The following is a 17,605-nucleotide window of genomic DNA, read 5'->3' on the forward strand; positions in this document are numbered from 1 at the left end:
GGGGGCGGGCCGTGGACGGTGTCTGAGCGCCTGTTAAAAGCGTGTCCCCCCCCCCCAAAAAAAAGCGTGTTCCAGCGGGTCAGACACGGAGACAGAGTGACAGAGAGGGACAGAAACCCATGGAGGCTGAAAGGCAGTGCAAATAGAGACACCAACAGGGAGACGAGCAGAGGTTCAGACAGAGACGTAGAGACAAAAAGAGATGCGTGGAGAGAGACCCACAGGGGGAACAGATGGGGAGAAAGGGCGGCCAGAGCCCGGGGGTCAGGGGGCGTGACATCTCAGGGCCTCCCAGGAACTCTGGCCTCACTTCCTCAACCCTCCCTGGCTTCTGGGGACCGGCTCGCCACTCCGTACAGGACCCTCCCAAAGAACGGGGGTGGCAAAGGCAGTTAGGACTTCCTGGAGGCGGCAGCTGCTGGGCACCAGAGGGGGAAGAGGAAGTGTGAGCAGACTTGGGGCAGGGTCGGGGGCTGCCAACAGAGATGCCCAAGGAAGCCAACTGGGGGCCAACGCAGAGGACCCCGGCTGGAGAGAGGGGTGGCCAGCTGACCATGACAGTTCTTCTGCAGGAACCCAGGCTCAGGCTGAGCCAGGAGGATCAGCAGGACTGCAAGGTAGACGGGCCGCAGGGGCTGATGGGTCTTGAGTGGGCAGCAGGCTGGGACCAACCCATGGTAGACATGGCAACAAGGTGGGGTTGAGAAGGTGTGCGAAACAGGGCCCCCGACTTCGAAGTACTTCCCCACCTCTACAACGGTTTGCCTCAGGCCACGCCGGGACCACAGGCCAGCATGGCACAGGCCGGGCAGCACAAGGCTGCCACCTGGTGGCAGCTCCTCCTAATGACAGCTCCTCCTAACGACACGGCCTTGGTGCCTCCAGCCAGCAGCCCGGGGGAGACCTCAGGCTGTGGGCAGCCACAGGCCAGCCCCACCTCTCCCACTCTCCAGGACCACAATGACAGGGTGCGGGCGGGGGGAACAGGCCAGAGCTGGACTCTGCCTAGAAACAAGGCCCACAGAGGAACTCATCAAGCCCCTCACCAGGGATGGGGACTGAGGTACCCCGATAGGACTCAGGTGCCCAGTATGGAACTCAGATGGCCAGTATGAGGACTGAGGCACCCCAATGGGGTGCAGGTGCCCGGGATGGGGCTCAGGTGGGAAAGGGGTTAGGTGCCCAGGGTGGGGGTCGATTGCCCCAAGGGGATTATGGTGCCTGAAAGGGGTTCACATTCCGGGGATGGGGCTGAGGTGATCAGGATGGGGGCTGAGGTACCCCCCATGGGACTGGGGTGCCTGGGATGAGGGTCAGGTGCCCCAGTGGGACTCAGGTACCCACGATGGATCTCAGGTGGCCAGAACGGAGGCCTGAGTGCCAGAATAGGTTTCCTGGGATGGGGGATCAGGTTCACCAGTGATTCCACAAGAGGCTGATGGGGGAGAGGCAGGGTGGGCACAGCGAGCCTCAGGCTGCAGAAAGCTCCAGACCCATACACTACAGCCTGGGGTTCCTTAGGAAACACCCCCGAAATAGTGGTGTGAGTGTGGTGAGGCAGAGAGCATGAACTTTAGGGGCCCCAGGCTGAAGGCATTATGGACAGGGGAGCCCTGAACAGGAGCTTTGCTGGATGAATAGGAGTTCTCCCTAGGCTCAACAACAATGACTGGCAGGGTCTTTTTCCAGGCAAGGGGGAGTAGTTCTCCCCCATCTCTTTGTCTCCTTTGTGGGATTCCTCACGGGACCCTCTGGACACCTGAGGATGGGACCAAATGGTCACAGGTGTGAGAACTAAGGCCCACATGGAGCCCAGGTCTGCTGCCCACCCCCCACCTGTGAGCCAGAGCGCTGGGTCTGGCCCACTGTGGAGCTGGGTACCAGCTACAGAACCACTGATTGCCTTTATTGTCCTCAGCCCAGGGATACGGTGCTCCCAGACAGGCCCCCTAGCCCACCCGCCTACCAGGCCTCAGCTTGGGGCTGCCGCATCCCCACCAGGAAGGGTGATCGGCACAAGTCACAACGTGGCCAGGGGACCTCAGAGTTCTGCGTGCTGCTGCCGGGGACCCTCTGGCTTCCAGCCGGTATCCTGGGCGGTCTTGTCCGGGGGTAGGGCTGGGGCGGCTTCTGGCAGGCCGGGCAGGCCCCACACAAGTTCTTTGGTGGCAGGAAAATCAGCAGGGCATTCCAAGCACTGGGAGGGGCCCTGTCTCTTGTCTTTCCCACAGGGCCGCTGGAAATGCTGCCTTCCCGACCTATACATCTGGAAACGAGGGGTAGGAGGTGAAAAGTGTTGGGTGGGGAGCCCACCCTGCCCCCGCCCCACTGTGCCTGTGCCTCTAACCTGCCCAGCCCCCACCCCCAGCCTGCAGGCCCTGCCAACTCCCTACCTGGGGGAAAGGGGTGCCCCAGCCAGGAGACGTCTGAGACCAGAGGGATTCCCAGGCCATACCCACACCTCCCTCGGGGGCTTGGAAAGTCAGAATCGTCCTGTGGTCTCTCAGCTACTGTGCCTGAGCCCCAGACAAGCTGGGGTTAAACAGGCCATCCCTCCCCGCTCAGGCCCTGTCGCTGGCCCTGCGCCCAGTGGCCACTGGGTCACTGCCGTTGTCAGCCCTCTTTCTTTGTCTCTACCATTGCCTCTGCCTGGGATGCTCTACCCCTGGCTGGAGCTGTGGAGAGGCCGTCTCTGACCCACCCCCCCACAGCTTTGCTAGCACCTCGCAGTTCATTCTCCATCTCTGACACTGATCTTGGCCTTCAGAGTCAGGCCCAGAGCAAGTGCCCACTGACTCAAGCACTGCAGCCCGTTCCCATCTTAAAAGAAATGAGAAACTGAGGCTGGGAGATGGACGTGCCTGGGACGAGGCCACACAGCCTGCGACGGCAAAGCCAGGCCCAGCCACTGTTGCGTGCTGACTGCACTGAGGACCTCACTGGCCAACAGTCTTCCTAACTCTCTGGCCTGCTGACCCCACCCCCCAACCCAAGGAGCCCCTGAAGGTGTGTGGAGGGCTGCCCTACCATCTCAGGTTCCTTGTTTCAAAGACCGTCTCCTCGTCGCTGTCCAGCGATGCCATCTCGGTGGGGTCCTCGGTGTTGGCCAGGAGCCCGTACCTCCTCCGCTGCGGCTTTTTCAATCTGGAAGCAGACCCAGGCTTGCTCAGAGGCCCTCTCATAGCCCTTCGGTGGAGCTGCTGACACCCTGCCCTGCTTCCCACCTTCTCCGATAATGCTCGTCTGCTCGACTCCCAGAGTCTTGCTGTGAACTTTCCGGTTCCAACTGCGTTTCTTCTCATAATGGTCACAATCATCATCAGTTGCTGTGGACATCTCCCTTGGCAGGGCCCCAGGGCGTAGGCCCTTGGGCGAGGACCCCTGGGATGGGGGCGCTGTAATTCCATTTTACTAATGAGACGACTGAGCCTTAGAGAAAGTTTGCCAAAGACATCAAGTAGAAGGCTGTCACGGGCAGAAGCCCCGGCTCCTGACCACCACCAGGGAAAGCACGGGACCCTCTGTGGTGGATGTGACACGTATTCAGATGGGAGACGAACATTGTGTACCCACAGCAGTGTCAATGCAAGACAGAAAAGGCCCCTTCAGAACATCTTGATATGATCAGCTCTGCGTGACAAAAGCCCTCTGGAGATCAGCCCCAGAGAGGAAGCCAAACGGGGAGGACAGGAGCCTGAGGAGGGGGTCACGGGCCTGCAGGAGGCAGGGCATATGCCGCGGGGAAGACAAGGGGGTCCTCAACTCTTGGGGAGAGCGTGTGCAGAACCTAAACACTGATGATCACGGCCAACTCTGGGCTGAAGAAACAGGAGGAGCAAGGTGCGGGGGGCAGGCTACCGCCAGGCCCTGGTCACGCTGTGGGCGTTAACTACAGGGAAGGTTGCGGCCAGGCCTGCGAGGCAGATGCAAGTTGGGTTACTGAGCGCTGCGCTCGTCGTCACCGGGCTGGGGGAGCCGCAGAGGGTCCCGGGAATTCCCGGTGCCCTCACCACCCCGCAACCTCTAGTCTCGGTGGCTGCGTCTAGAAAACCGACCCCAACCTCCCGAAGGAGCGGCGCGTCACGTGATTGCCTGACCCCACCCACTCATCCCCACGTCCCCACCCACTCACCCCCCACGTCCCCACCCACGTGACGATGGCGCACCGCGGCGGAGAGGCGGGGCTCTCGCGCCGCAACACTTGGGGCGCAAGGCGCGCGCCGATTGGCCGCGCCAGGGCGGCGGCGGCGGCGGCGTGCGCCTGACGCACCTGAATGCCCGGATAAGGAAGTATAGCACGGCCAGGACGATGAGGCCCGTGACCACGTAGAGGGAACGCAGAAGCGGCGAGTCCGGCGAGCCCAGCGGCCAACGGTGTGTACTGTTGTGCGGAGCGCCCGGCTGGCTCCCGTTCGTCACGGCGGGCTGCGGCAAGAGCGTGGCCTGCGTGCGGCGCAGCGACGGGGTCGCGGCGTCCTCGGCACCGCACAGCCGCGCCGGCAGCAGCAGCGCCGACAGCAGCAGGAGCCGCGGCGGCAGCACACGCAGCCCCATAGCCCGGCGGAAGCAGTAGCCGCGCCCCGCCCCCGCGCAGTCACTCACTGGCGCGGGGGCGGGGCCAGCCAATGGCCCGCGGGGGCGGGGCCTGGCTCCCGGAAACGCTCGGCCCGCCACCACCCCCGGCCGCTCACCTCGCTTCACCCGAAGTGGGGAGGAACCCCGCGCCCCGCCGGCTCCGCGCGCACCCCGCCCCCGAAGGCTCGGAGCCGCAGTTCTGTGTCCCCTGCCCGGAGCGTGAGCACCGCGGCCGCCCCGCAGGGGGGCTACGATGAGGGGACAGGCGCGACCCTGCCCTGCGGGCCTCCCTCCCACCTGGGCCCTGGAACTCTCGCGTCCCCGCCCCTAGTCGCCCTGGGCTTCGGTGACACCAGCATGGTGGCCCGGTGTCCCTGGCCCTCCCGTCTGTGGCGAGGGCCAGGAGGGACCAGACACACCCCGTGGGAAAAGGGGGGTACCGGTGACCTGGACCTCACCCGGCCGCACCCTGCTGAGACTTGAGGTAATCCGCCTAGAGCCCAAGGCAGCTGGAACCGGGTCTCAGCCCCAACGTTCTGCACCCCCAGACCAGGCCTGGAGACAAACTGCCTGGAAAGGCAGGCCGGCTCCGGGGGCGGACAAGCTGAAGGTGCCCGGGGTTACTCTGACAAGGCCTCTGCCTGGCCCTGGGGGACGCGCCGCCAAGGGACCACCTCCTCCTTGGCTCCCTCGGCCTGAGAGAACTGCCCCAGGGGGAGCGCAATGAACTGCCGCCTGGCCTTCCGGGTCTGGATCCAGCTCGTGGCCAGAACGAAGGCCCCAAGAGGAGGCTATCTCTAGTGGACTCCCCGCCACAGCCCCTCTGGCCAAGCCTCAGGCTGAAACTCAGTGTCCGCCCTCCACGACGCACCCCACACCAGACTCAGATTTGTGGGTGGACACACCATCCCTTTATTCAAATGCACCTTCCACATTTGTCTTGTCACATCACGAGTGAGGACTGGCCGCCGTGCCAGCGCCACATGCCCATCCTCCTGGAGCACCTTGAAGCCCCGCACCCCAACCTCGCCAGTGAAGCACCTGCTGGGAAGACGGGAGAGGTGAGAGGGGGGACACGAGGGCTGCTCGAGCAGGAGATGAAGACGCTGCCCCCGACAGGGGTCACACAGCCAGGACGGGGAAGAACCCACCGCAAGGGCCAGGGCCACAGGGCCACATGTCTCCCCCGCCGAGAAGCACTTACAGGTGACGGGCTGCAAGGGCAGGCAGCTGTGCCGCTGGCTGTTGCTCCCAGGTGAAGTTCCTCCTGGGGCAGTGACCCCCAGGTCATTGTTGCTCTCGGGTCACCCTTCCGGGTCGCACTGGCTTCCATTCAACCTGCCAAAGCAAAGGAGTGTTAACCCTGACACCCTGGCTGAGCTCACAGCCGCCCCTCCCCGACTCCCCCGAAACCATCCATAGCTCCTAGGAGGGTCTCAAGCTAGTCATCGGGGCCAACCCAAGAGGCCCCGCCACGGGCCAGCATGCCCAGGGCGGGCCTGCGCCTTTCAGATGGGCCAGGCCACTTTGTACTCTTAAGCAGAGCCAGCTACCCACTTGGGATGGAGCTGCTTAGAAATCGGCGCGGGCTCTGAGAAAAAACTCATGGCAGCAACAGACATCAGAGAGAGCTAGTTAGGACTGTGACTCAAAGAGGTCTGGAAAAGACAGTCAATTGATGAACAAAAAATTCCAAAAGGCGGGGCGTTTGGTTGTCTCCAATCCTGCTCAACTGCCCGGGCCGCTCGCCTGGCTGCAGGCAGGGAAAGGCAAACGGCCGGGGTCTGCCTTTAGTTCTAGCTTGATTTTTTTTTTTTTAAAAAAGAAAAAGAAAAATCGAAAAGCGAAAAAGTCAAAGGAACATTCCCCGGGTACACGACTTTACTTTCAAATGAGCTCTCAACAAGAGGAGGGATGCGGACGAGCAAAAGGAGTTACCTCGAATTACAGGACTATCTCCACATATGAGCTAGCCCAGGGAGCAGCTTGCGTCTCAGAGGTTTCTGTTGGGCGCACAACACTTCTGTCCTCCGAGGGGCTGCAGCTTCCATAGGCTAGCAGAGAACGCTCAGAACTTGTAAAGCAACAGCAGAGCTAGCTAATGAGCCGGTCAGTCTGTGGTCACCCGGGGACCCTGCCTGTGTCTGCTCTCTGGCCTGCTACTAGACTAAGGGGTTCAAGGTCAGCGTCGGGCGCCCGCGTGTCCACCGTCCCTGCTAGGCTGCCCGCCCCATCGAGCCTTCCAGCTGCCACGGCCAGAAGCGCTCCGGGGCTGCCCTGCGGTCCGAGAGCCCGCTCCCGTCACCCACCTGCTTGCCTAACTGGGGCCGGTGGCTGTCGGCTGTCACAGGGGCCCAGCCAGCGTCACTGACCCTGCCTTTCTCCTCTAGCTGTGGCAGCCTCGGGAGGGACTGCGAACCTAGTCCTCTAGCTGCCCTCTCTGCTCAGGTCTGCCTGCCTCGAGCCCCTGCAGGGCGCGTGTGGTGCAATCAAAGGGAGATGGTCAGAGCGAGGTTCATTCAGATGGTCTTTTAATCGGCTTCGTGAAGCCAAAGAAAACTGCGTACAAGAACTCCTTCACCACTTCAGATACAACATTGACGGGATATGCGTACGTCTTCCGGCAAAAAAGGACAATATAAATACACATTTTCAAGAACCTCTCGGGGATGTCTGCAAGTCTACTGTGGGTCCCACAGGACAGGTGGGGGCCCGGGCCGGGCCAGGGCAGCCCGGGTGCTCTGCTGCCGCCCGCACGGTTCTACCACGCTACACTCAGAAACGTGACACCGAGTTGGAAAAAAGCTACAACTTGCTCAGCTTCCGACAAAGAGCAGATTCAGTCTGTTCAATCTCAAAGAGAAGTGACTCGGGGCACCCAACTTCATGGGGCCGACCCCACTGAAATGAAAAAGAAAAAAAGCAACACAACCGAAAACAAAAAAACAAAACTCTCACAACCCCTGGTGATTTTCTAAAAAAAAAACCTCTTGGCTCACGGTAAAAAGGTAAAAGTAAAACTGGAAGTGCTCTTCAAAACGTTTTTAAGACTCTTAAAAACTGACAGCACTTCCTTAAAAAGCAAAGTGTAATAACGAGGCCATCTGGGGGCCAGAAGCAGTCAGGCTGTGTTTGACAAGATCAGAACCAATAAGACTACAAAAGTGGGTACAAGGAGGTGTGATCACTACACATTAACGATTCAGCGGAGCTCCCAAAATCTTTAAATATACGGCCATTGGAAGGACGATCTCGAGCAGGAAGGATTTTTACTCGTTGTGTGTAGCTGAGAACAAGAAGCAGGCACAGTGTAAAGGCGCTGAAGCACGCGACGAGAGGCAGCATTCCACTCCCGGCCCAAACCTGGGGGCTCAGCCCTGGGGGCTCGGGAGCGACCAACCCCCCCCATGGCCGAGGGTGGCGGGCACGGCCCACATGCACGGATGCGGCCTGCTCTGGTCGGTGGGCCCTCGCTCTCCCTTTCCTCCTTGGTCAGCCTGGTTTTGCCTTTACGTTCTGTGGCAGAAGTGGCTGCTGGCACCGAAACCCAAGAGGACAGTCTCGTCCCTTACGGGGCAAACATAGTGACCGGGTCTGAGCACTGCCCAGAGGGCACCGAGGCTCACTGAGCTCCCACCACAGGCCCTTGGAGCGCCGCTTACCGTAACTGTCATAGCTGTCTCTGTAGGACCCGCCCGAGCTCCGGTCACCGCAGCTGCCACTCTGACTCCGGCTGCAGGAAGGACACAGTTGAGCGCCGGGGGCCACCTCGGGGGACTCTCACCAGTCCCTGTGCCAGCGTCCCCACAGAGCCTCCCAGGCCCCCCTGCGCAGGACCGCCGCCCGTACCTGCTGTAGTAGTCTCTGGAGCCTCCATAGCCCCCACTCCTGGAATCGAACCGGCTCCCCCCGTAGCCGCGGTCCCCTCCTCCTACAGACGGGACGGAAAAGAGAAGTGAGTGTCAGCTCCTGCAGCAGTGCCCCCACCTTGTCCCTGCAAGTGGCACTCACCTCTGGAGAACCCACGGCCCCGGCCTCGGCCCCCGCGGAAGAAGCCCCGGCCCCCGGCAGAGCCACCTCGGTACCCGCGGGATCGGTTATCAGACGATTTGCCAGCCTGGTCGACCCGGATCTGCCGCCCATCCACAGACTGGAGAACAGAAGTGGACACGGTTAGCCTCTGCACTTCCCGCCCTCGGTTTGCAGCCCGGACCCACTGAACCCCAGAGCAGCCGGCCCTCACCTTCCCGTTCATGGCCATCATGGCGTCCTTGGCATCGTCGATGTTCTCAAAGGTGACAAACCCAAAGCCCCTCGATCGCTGGGTCTCCCTGTCCTTCACGACCACCACTGTGCAGGGGAGAGGTCCGTGGTCAGCACCCAGCCCTCCCCGTGAGCAACCTCACTCAGCCAGCAGTCTGGCACCAGCCTCACCTTCTGAGATCTGTCCATATTTTGAGAAGACCTGCTCCAGTGACTGCTCGTTGGTGTCAAAACTCAGCCCTCCGACGAAAAGCTTGCCTTCATCTGATGCCATGGCGGCCTGTGACAAACATCAGCAAAAGCCTCAGAGGTCCTGAAGGGGCTTTGAGACTCAGCGCCTCCCCCCCACTTTACTTTATACAAATAACACATGTTTCGGGGGGAAACGTTAGGAAACTATTTTTCTGCCCTTTAACCATCCCAAGCCCACACCCAGGACTTAATTCAAACAAATCCTTAATTCCTGTATCACTTTGGGTCCCTGGCCGCTTTTCTGTGTTTGGGCCAACTCCGCTCCCCAGACTGGGGGGTCCCTGAAAGTTGGGGCCACACCGCGGTTCTGCAGTACTCCTCAGTGCTGCCTGGCTGTGGGGCCCCAAAACTCCAGCCACGGGACGCCCTCGTGGGACGTTTAGGGCTGCACCCTGAAGGCAGGTATCGACCACCATCGTCAAGGGCTGAGTGCACCTTGGTTTCTGCCCGTTGCAAACAGCGGGGGGCTAACTCCTAACCCGACCGTCGCGGGGCGGGCGGAGTGGCAACGTGCTTGGTCCACTGCTGGGCGCTGTGCAAGCGGGGCGGGGACTCTGCGCCGGGATATCAAAGCGAGGCGGTGCTTATACCGACCCTTTACAGGCTGGTAGCCTCCGCTGAATGGCTCCGAAACACAGGTCAGAAGGCGCCCTGCAGCCACGCAACTGGGACCCAAACTTGGGGCGTTGGGGGTGGCACCGGGGTTGTGTCGCCCTCGCACTACTCCAACGGGAAATCGGGGAGGAGCCCCAGCCTGGCCCCACCCACGCGCGCATGCGCCCCGCGCCACTCCATCCGGGCACTCGGCGCTCCCGCCATTTCGCAGGGCGCAGCTTCGCGCTCGCGGCCGCCATTTTGCGGCGGTGTCCCGCTCGCGAATACCCTGGCCCACGGGGGATGCCCTCCGACCGCGGTTCGGCCCGGTCTCCGCTGCCCCTCGCCGCCGGCGGGGCGGACTACACCCCGGGCCCGCCCCGGCACCGCCCCCGCCCAGGGGCGTGCCGCCGCCGCCCCGCCTCCTCCGGCAGGCCGCAGGCCGCCCGCCGCCCCGGGCCCGTGGAGCCGGTGCCGCCAGGGCCCTCACCACTGAGTCGGGCAGGTCCCTGGCGCAGGCGGGAACACGGAACAGCACAACGACCCGAGCCTCCTAACGCACGAAGTGACGGGGGGGGCCGCCCTGCGCCCGCCTTATGTACTTCTTCGCTAGGCCCCGCCCCCGAGCCCGCCCCTCCGCCCCGCGCCGGCCAATTCGAAGCCCTGGAGGCCGTGGCTGTGCCTCATATTCATGAGCTGGGGGCCGGGCCTGTACAGGCCCCGCCCCCTCCCGCGAGCGGGCGCGGGGCACAGTGTACGGCGGGGACGCGCATGGTCCGTAGTCCCCCGCCCGCGCGCGGGAGGCGGGGCCAGTGCTCGGCGGGGCGGAGCTGACCCACTTCCGCGCGCCCGCCCCCCCCCCCCCCGGCCTGTGGCGGAGAACAAAGGGGTTCGGGCGGCTTCTGCCAGTGGCCCAAGCCTCCTGGGAACCTTCTGGGAGTCGCTGGAACCCAGACCTTTGCGGTGCTCCCGCAGTTGGCGACTTACCGACCTCACCCAGGTCCCCACACCCACCCGAGATCCAGTTCTCGGACACCCCAACTTCATGTGAACCCCGATATCAGTCATTATGTACTTGCCAACATAACCGACACCCCAGAACTCTCAGAACCCCAACGCTCCACTTCGTGTGATCCGCCCCAAGGCCTGCCCAAACCCTAACACTGAGGCAACTCCATTTATGTGGACCCCAATATTCTCCACGATCCCAATTCTTCCTGCTTCCCAACTTTGGGTCACCGCAACTTCACCCAACCCAGTTTGCCTACGAATCCCAACCCGCAACCACACCTAACTCCCACCCCAATCCAGACTTCACCCAGTTTGGTGCAGCACCCACACCCCACAGTCACTTGGCCAGACACTTTTTGCATCCCAGCTCTAAACCTCAGGCTGACCTCGACTTGGACTCTCAAACCCATCATTGTGCCCAACTCTCGAGTCTCCACTGCACCCCAAAATTCAGCTCAGCCCCCCATCTCCCTTTCACTGCTGTGCTCCAGCCGCCCACCAGCACACCCAGAACCCACTTGGTTCCTCCCCCTGAATCTTTTTTCTGTCTGGGGGGTCCTTGAGACCTCTGCTATCGGAAGAACCAGCTTTGCAGAGATCTTCACCCCCAAGGCTGTTCCTGGGGGCCCCTCTTGTGGTCACCCCTTTCCCCCTGCCCAGGCTTGGCTTACGTTACCTTCTGTGGCCCTGGACCCTTCCATGGGTGGAAGAAGCTAGTGCAGACCCCTGCCTGCCCAGACCAGAGGCCCAAGCTATACCCCTGCCCCAGAAAGTCTTCAAAGGGCATACCTTCTGCATAAAAGTTAGGGGGAATTTGAGGGACTTCCCTGTCTATACAGTGGTTAAGACTCCGAGCTTCCAATACAGGCGGCGTGGGTTCCATCCCTGGTTGGGGAACTAGGACACCGCATGCCGCACGGCGCGGCCAAAAAAGCTAGGGCGATTTGAGAACAGAGACCCCTGTTTTGCTGCCTACCCCGAGAAAGTTCCAGCCCCACTCCAGGCCCCAGACTCGGTGGGTCTAGCTGATGCAGTAGGAACGAAAGCATGGACACTGTCTCCTGTGAAAAGGCCGCTGGGACCCCTCCTCGGGCTCAGGACCCCTTCCCCCAGGCAGCAGCTCATGACTCATGGCGCACCTCGTCCCCCCACGCCACAGCCCCCCCATACAACTCCCCCGTCAGCCGCAGCCCGCTGCTGCGTCAGCCACTCACGCAGGGCGGTTACTAAAAGGAGCAGAGAGAATCAGCATTCAGCTCTCGCCCTCCCGCCGGGGCCCATGCAGGGGGCCTGGGGTCAGGCATGCCCAGCCCAGGAGTAATCCTCTCCCTTCTGATCTGCTCCCCCAGCAAAGTCAGGTCGGTGGCTCCTGTCCCCAGACCAGGCGAAGGGGTCCTTGCAGTCACTGGGGCCCCTCATCACTCTTTGTCCGCCCCCCGTCCCCGCCCTCACTGTTCTGTGGTTCCTAGTCTGCCTTCTCCTGGTTTTGTGAAGTTCTCTGGTTCATTCATTCATTCCACCAGCAGTTATCAAGCGTGTACTTACTATGAGCCTGTTGCTGGGTACGGGGCTCCATGCGTACCCACGACTGTCCTGGGTTCCCATCACGGTGTGGACCTTTACCTATGGATACGTATGGATACCATACCTTTACCTATGGATATCTGTCTCCAGGTGTGCCTGCACCGGACATTGTGTGGGAACTGTGTGCTTGCGTCTCAGATGTGTTACCTGTGTTTCTGCGGCTACCGACTCCCTGTGACTCGGTGTGTACCTAGGACCTTGTGAACCCGTGAGGGGCGAGATGGGGGGCTGGTCTCAGGGGGCTGGCACCACCTTCCTCCCTAGAAGGTGGTGCTAGCTCCCTCGGCCGCGACTCCACGCTCTTCCCGCGGACACAAGGGGGAGCTACGCCTCGCTGTCAGCCTGGCCGGGGGCTCCCGGTCCCGCCCCGCCGTCCAGCCGACGGCCGCGAGCACCAGCGTGGGAGGGGGTTCCCGTCCCGCCCTCAGGCCCGCCCTCGCGTCTCCGCCCGGGCGCTGGGGGTGGTCGGCGAGGAGGGGACTTAAAATAGCCGCGGGCGGGGGCGAGGCTGCTATTCACGGCCGGGACACGCGGTGCTCACCGCCTGCCCGGCGGGACGGGGCTTAGGCCGGAGGTCCCTGTCTGCACACTCACAAGACTCCCCTCCCCGGGCGCCCGCCGAAGACCACCCCCGGGGCTGCGCCGGCGTTGCCACGGAGACGGGGGCGGGGCTTCCTTGCTCCCGCACCGCCCCCTCTGTCCTCCCCGCTGGGTCGGGCCCGCCGGACGCCGGGTCCTCCCCAGACCCCGGCTAATGACCGGGCGGGAGGCGGTAATGAGCGTCTGGGCTCGGGTCGGGCGTGGACGGGATGAAAGGCGCGTGGTGGGGGGGAACCCCGGGGCTGCGTAATTACAGGCCCCTCCCGGCCGGCCAGGAGGGGGCAGGGACGGTGCACCTGGAGGCCGCCCGGCGCGGGCGCGGAAGGGGACCGCCCTGGCAGAGACTCCAGCCCGCCAGCCTGGCCCAGATCCCCGGGGCTCAGAGCTAGGGAGGGGGAAAGCGGGGACTGGATGTGTGTGTACGTTGCCAGGTGTGGTGCACATGTGTGCCCGTGGGCAGGGGACTCGTGGGTACAGAGATGGAGAAACAAGGTTTCTGGGGACCATGCCTGTGTGAACATGAAAATGGGGCCGTGTGCCTGTGCACATGGCTGTGGAAGTGTGTGCATAGAGCTCACACGTGTGTGTGTGCAAACTGGCATGGAGGGGTGTGTGTGCGTGTGCACACATGGAAACATGTTTGCATGGTCATGCCTTATGTGCAAGAACACAAGGGGTTGTGCGTGGACCCCAAAGCATGTGCATAACCAGGATGTGGGATCAGCCGGGGACAGCGCTGCTGCGTGTGCATGACGCGGGGGAACCGGGACTCACAGATCATATGTGCCCATGGCTGGTGGCGTGACTCATGCCCCTGGGGTGGGAACATGCCACGCGCTGTCAGCAGCCGCCGGGGTCTCTAGGGCAGAGGAGAGCTACAGGAGGCCAGAAGCCAGGAGGAGGAGTTTAACTGCCCCCCCCACCCCGTTTCCCACCTGCATGAGTAGGTGGGGACATCTGAGATCCCTAGGTGGCTGCCAACTGTGAATTGGCAGGAGATTCAGCTGCCTGCGCCCTGGCCTCAGTTTACCTCCTGTTACTAGGAGGGGTCTTCCTGGTGGAGGGGGACGTGGGAGGGGGCACCTGGGTGGAGCTCCCTGTGACTCATGGCCCAGGAATGTGGAAGCTGCCACTCTTCTGCTCCTGCCCCAGCCCCCATCCCAGAAGTGCAAAGGCCAGGCAGCGCATGGGCCGTGCTGGTGACTGCAGTCCCCACCAACGGCAGGCACACGGGCTGTGGAATGGGACCCGGGGGACATCCGGAGGCCCACACCAATAACATGCATTCATGCAGAGGACATACGTCAGGTGTGTGTGAAACGCCAGGGCCTGTGCATGCGCAGGGACCCCTGTGTGCTTGTGGAAACCCCAAGGCTTGCCTCGGTGGGGGCTGGGGATGCAACCCCCTGGGTTTCTGAGACGGGGGGAGGGCTGAGGTCCACAGCCCCGCCCCAGGGGCGGGAGGAGCTGACCCCCACTGATGCCCTGTCCTCTCCCTTGAACTTGGCCCCATGTACAGGCTCCCTGCAGGCACACAGAGGGGTCGAAGCACCCCTGACTGGGGCTGTGGCATCTCCATGGCAACACTGGAGTGGCAGTCATGGAGAGCACACCGCCCTGGGGCAGCTGCCAGGGGCTCAGGGAAGACACCTGTGTGTGTCCAGGTGGCCGCACACAGCAGTCCCACGTCCTGGCCTCCACACCCAAGCAGGCGGACACAGGTGCCCATGGACCTCGTCCAGCCTTCGATCACCATCCCACCCTGGAGGGTCAGCGACGGCCCGGTGCCCAGCTGTGCAGGTAGGCGGTGTCCGGGCTCCTGTCTGAGCCTAGGGTGCATCATCTGAGAAGTGGGCACAGCAGCAGCATCTCCTGGGGTCAGCGGGGGTGATGGAAGGGCAGCCGGTGACAAAAACACACCACGGAGGGGCTCCCAGTTCTCTGCTGTTCTCTTCTTTCTCCGTGTCTCAGGACACTCAGGGAATCGCTGGCCATGCCGGAGGAAGCCCCACTTCTTCTGAGGGCGCACACAGGCCCCTGCACCTGCCCCAGCCCAGTGGCCGGCTCTGCTCGGCTGGGCCTGCAGGCGCGCACGGTGCGTGGGTAGTGTTTGTGGCTGGAGCGTCCGCGAGTTTGGGTGCCGCCTCGGCTGAGCTGCGTCTCTGAGGGTCTGAGTTTGGGCTGCCTGGTGTGACCTTCAATTTTGCGGGTTTTGTCAGGGAGGTCTTGGCCCAGGGTGAGAGTGGGTTTTGAGGGTCACACAGTTGATTGAGGTTGTGGCCCCCAAAGTGTAGCTTGGGGCGGGTTTGGGGGTGTGGGGGCAGTGTGCATTGGGGTCCCTGTGCTGCAGAGCCAGAGCCTGTCACTTAGGTGGGATCGGTATGTACCCGTTGACTGCGGAGGGTGTGCAGCGCGTGTGTGGGACGGGGAGACGGGTTGGTCTGGGTCTGGTGGCGGTAAGAGGCCCTGCGTGGGCGTCTGGGCTTGTGTTGATTTTCCGCGAGGCCTATGGATAGCGTCTGGGGTGTGGGCCGTGTGCAGGGTAGATGTAGCCAGCTGTCTCGGGCCACCGGCTCCGCCTGCCGGCGGGCGACCTCCTCCCCCAGACCCCGTGGGGCCGGCCCCGCCCACATTCCAGAAGAGTTAGGGGGTGCCCTCCCCAGCCCCCGCCCGCTCCCGACCTCTGACCCCGGCTCAAACCCACTCCCAGCATCCCGGGCACCGAACGCCGCAGCAGCTGGCCCCAGGGAGGGGCGGCGAGGCGAGGGTGGAGGCTGGAATGTGTGCGGGGGGTGAGGGAGGGTGCCCCCGAGAGGGGGCGGAAGCAGGGGAGGGGCCGGGAGGAGGAGCCGGTGAGACCGAGAAGGGAGGAAGATAGAGAAGAGACCTCCAGGGAGAGATGGAGACCCGGACAGAAATACAGACAGGCCCAGAGATCGAGGAAGGCGGAAAGAGGAAAACAGAAAGACACAGGAAAAGAGAACTCAGAGGGAGCAGGGGGAGGGGCACACGTGGGTGGGGAGAACAGAGGCAGCAGGCCTAGGACAGAGTCCCCTCCGAAGGGCAGTCTCCAGTCGTGGAAGGGCCCCAGGTGACAGCGGCCCCGCCCGCGCCTGCGGGCTGGACGATCTCCCATCCCGAGTGACACCGGCGGCTGCCTGTCCTCTGCCCTCCCAGGTCTGGGCGGCCGTGGGTGGGGCCCCAGCACCCTCGGCCGTAGCTCGGCGACTCCCGTTCCCAAGGTGCCTGGAGAGGAGGGCGTTCCCGCCAGGCGCGGTAGGGGTGGCTGTGCTGGGGCAGCCGCCGGGTGCTGGGGGTGCCGGAGCTGGCCCCAGCGGGGCACCACTCCCTCTCATCTTCCTAGAGGCCTGGCTCCTCCCTGCCTTCTTCCCAAGCCACCCCTCACCGCGTCCTTTGGCACTTCAAAACCGTGCAGCTTGCCCCAATTACCCATTTGACCGCCCCCAGGGGACTCTGGCCTCCAGCAGAAAGACGTGACCCCAGTGACCTTCTGTTGCCCGCCCACAGCTGCCTCATCACCCCAGAAGTCAGCACCTGGATCCAGGCCTCCGTCCGGACTCCACACTTTGGTAGCCACACCTGTCCACACCGCCAGCCCCAACCTCCATCAGTCTCAGGGCTCTCTGCCCGCCCGGCTAGCCCCAGGGGCTAACCTCGGACCAAAGGTTTGCTCACATCCTCGCCACCCGGCAAAGGCGACCCTGTTTACGACGACCGCAGCCTGCTGCCTTTTCAGAGTGGACTCCTGGCCACAGCAAAACTGGGCCTCAGCCAGGCAGTGACGAGGACTTCCTGCCGCCATAAGCCCCCACGGGCCCCCAACTGTCCCGGCTCCTGGCTTGTAAGCTTCCAGGTGCACAGGGGCGTCTCCAACTGCTCCCCTTCCTCCAATCTCCGAGCTCCCTGCAGCCCCCTTGCCAACCACCACACTGTGACCCAGAGGCCACGTTCAGACAATGCCCCATCGGTCCCTTCCCAGGCTTCTTTAAAGCCCAAGCAGAGCGTCCAGAAAGCTCCTGGGATATTCTGGCCTTTGCTCTCTCCACCCGCCCCTGCTCCTTGGGGTTCCCATCTCATCACCCCCAAGCCAGACTTGAGGAATCACCCCTTTCGAGTCCTTGCCTTCGCCTTTCGGTTTAGGCCCCCCAAATTGACTTCCCAGTTGTTCCCCAAATGCACCCGCTTTCACGTCTTCAGACATTTGCACACGCCATGCCCCCCACCTGGGGCACCAGTTCCCTCTTCCTATCCTTGGCAAAGTCCTATTCCTTTGGCAGGGCCTCAATCCAAGTGCCCTCCTCCCGCTCCTCGCCCTGCGTTCCCCCCAGCCCGGGGCTCGCGCACACGGGATCGTGGGGAGGGGGCAACAGGCAATGGCCCGGCTTAGAAGGGGGGTGCACGTGCAGCGCCCCCGGGTACGCCCCCTCTTCCGTCCCGGAGCTGTCGCAGGCGTCAGACCCCTTGGCGCACATCCCACCTCCAAACTGAGGACGTGCGGCCGCCGGGGCCGCACGCCTCCGCGCCGCGCCGCGCCTGCGCACTCAGCCGGGCCACGCCGCAGTCCCACCTCCGGGCGGCAACCCCGCGCAGCTATTGGTGAGTGCGGAAGAGGGAACGACGTGGCCACCAATGAGGCGTCCCAGGGGTGGGCGGGGCCTCGGCCGCCCGACGAGAGGGCGGGGGCGGGGGGGCGCCCTCCCCACGG

The 17,605-nt window shown here is 63.1% G+C and overlaps 2 protein-coding genes across 4 annotated transcripts; both read right to left on the bottom strand.

Moving 5' to 3' along the window:
- Positions 1 to 1,891: 1,891 nt before the first annotated feature.
- Positions 1,892 to 5,360, bottom strand: FAM174C (family with sequence similarity 174 member C; the record flags this gene model as incomplete). 2 transcript variants are annotated; one of them, XM_081233849.1, is made up of 3 exons in its annotated part: positions 4,271 to 5,360; positions 3,028 to 3,144; positions 1,892 to 2,266 (listed from the first exon to the last, which is right to left on the bottom strand). In XM_081233849.1, coding segments are annotated over exons 1-3 (402 nt in total). In that variant the 5' UTR covers positions 4,555 to 5,360. The 2 variants fall into 2 exon arrangements, with proteins under 2 accessions (XP_081089975.1, XP_081089974.1); XM_081233848.1 differs by lacking the exon at positions 1,892 to 2,266 and having other exon boundaries at positions 3,024 to 3,144.
- Positions 5,361 to 5,463: 103 nt separating this feature from the next.
- CIRBP (cold inducible RNA binding protein) lies at positions 5,464 to 10,297 on the bottom strand. 2 transcript variants are annotated; one of them, XM_081233847.1, is made up of 7 exons: positions 10,175 to 10,297; positions 9,010 to 9,118; positions 8,819 to 8,925; positions 8,587 to 8,725; positions 8,425 to 8,506; positions 8,238 to 8,308; positions 5,464 to 5,913 (listed from the first exon to the last, which is right to left on the bottom strand). In XM_081233847.1, exons 2-7 carry the CDS (start codon positions 9,110 to 9,112, stop codon positions 5,909 to 5,911), a joined length of 507 nt encoding a protein of 168 aa, XP_081089973.1. In that variant the 5' UTR covers positions 9,113 to 9,118; positions 10,175 to 10,297; the 3' UTR covers positions 5,464 to 5,908. The 2 variants fall into 2 exon arrangements, with proteins under 2 accessions (XP_081089973.1, XP_081089972.1); XM_081233846.1 differs by lacking the exon at positions 5,464 to 5,913 and adding an exon at positions 7,090 to 7,861.
- Between the last annotated feature and the right edge of the window lie 7,308 nt (positions 10,298 to 17,605).

This window comes from Mesoplodon bidens (assembly GCF_964165515.1).
Source record: "Mesoplodon bidens genome assembly, chromosome: 4".
Lineage (NCBI taxonomy): Eukaryota > Metazoa > Chordata > Mammalia > Artiodactyla > Ziphiidae > Mesoplodon > Mesoplodon bidens.

Bases quoted from the DNA above. Each gene is read 5' to 3' on its own strand.
- CIRBP (XM_081233846.1), bottom strand. From the start codon at position 9,112: ATGGCATCAGATGAAGGCAAGCTTTTCGTCGGAGGGCTGAGTTTTGAC. The intron at 8,726-8,818 runs GTGAGGGCCGGC...TCTGTTCTCCAG, and splicing joins TGATGGCCATGAACGGGAAG to TCTGTGGATGGGCGGCAGAT. The intron at 8,309-8,424 runs GTACGGGCGGCG...TCCTTCCTGCAG, and splicing joins TCCAGAGACTACTACAGCAG to CCGGAGTCAGAGTGGCAGCT.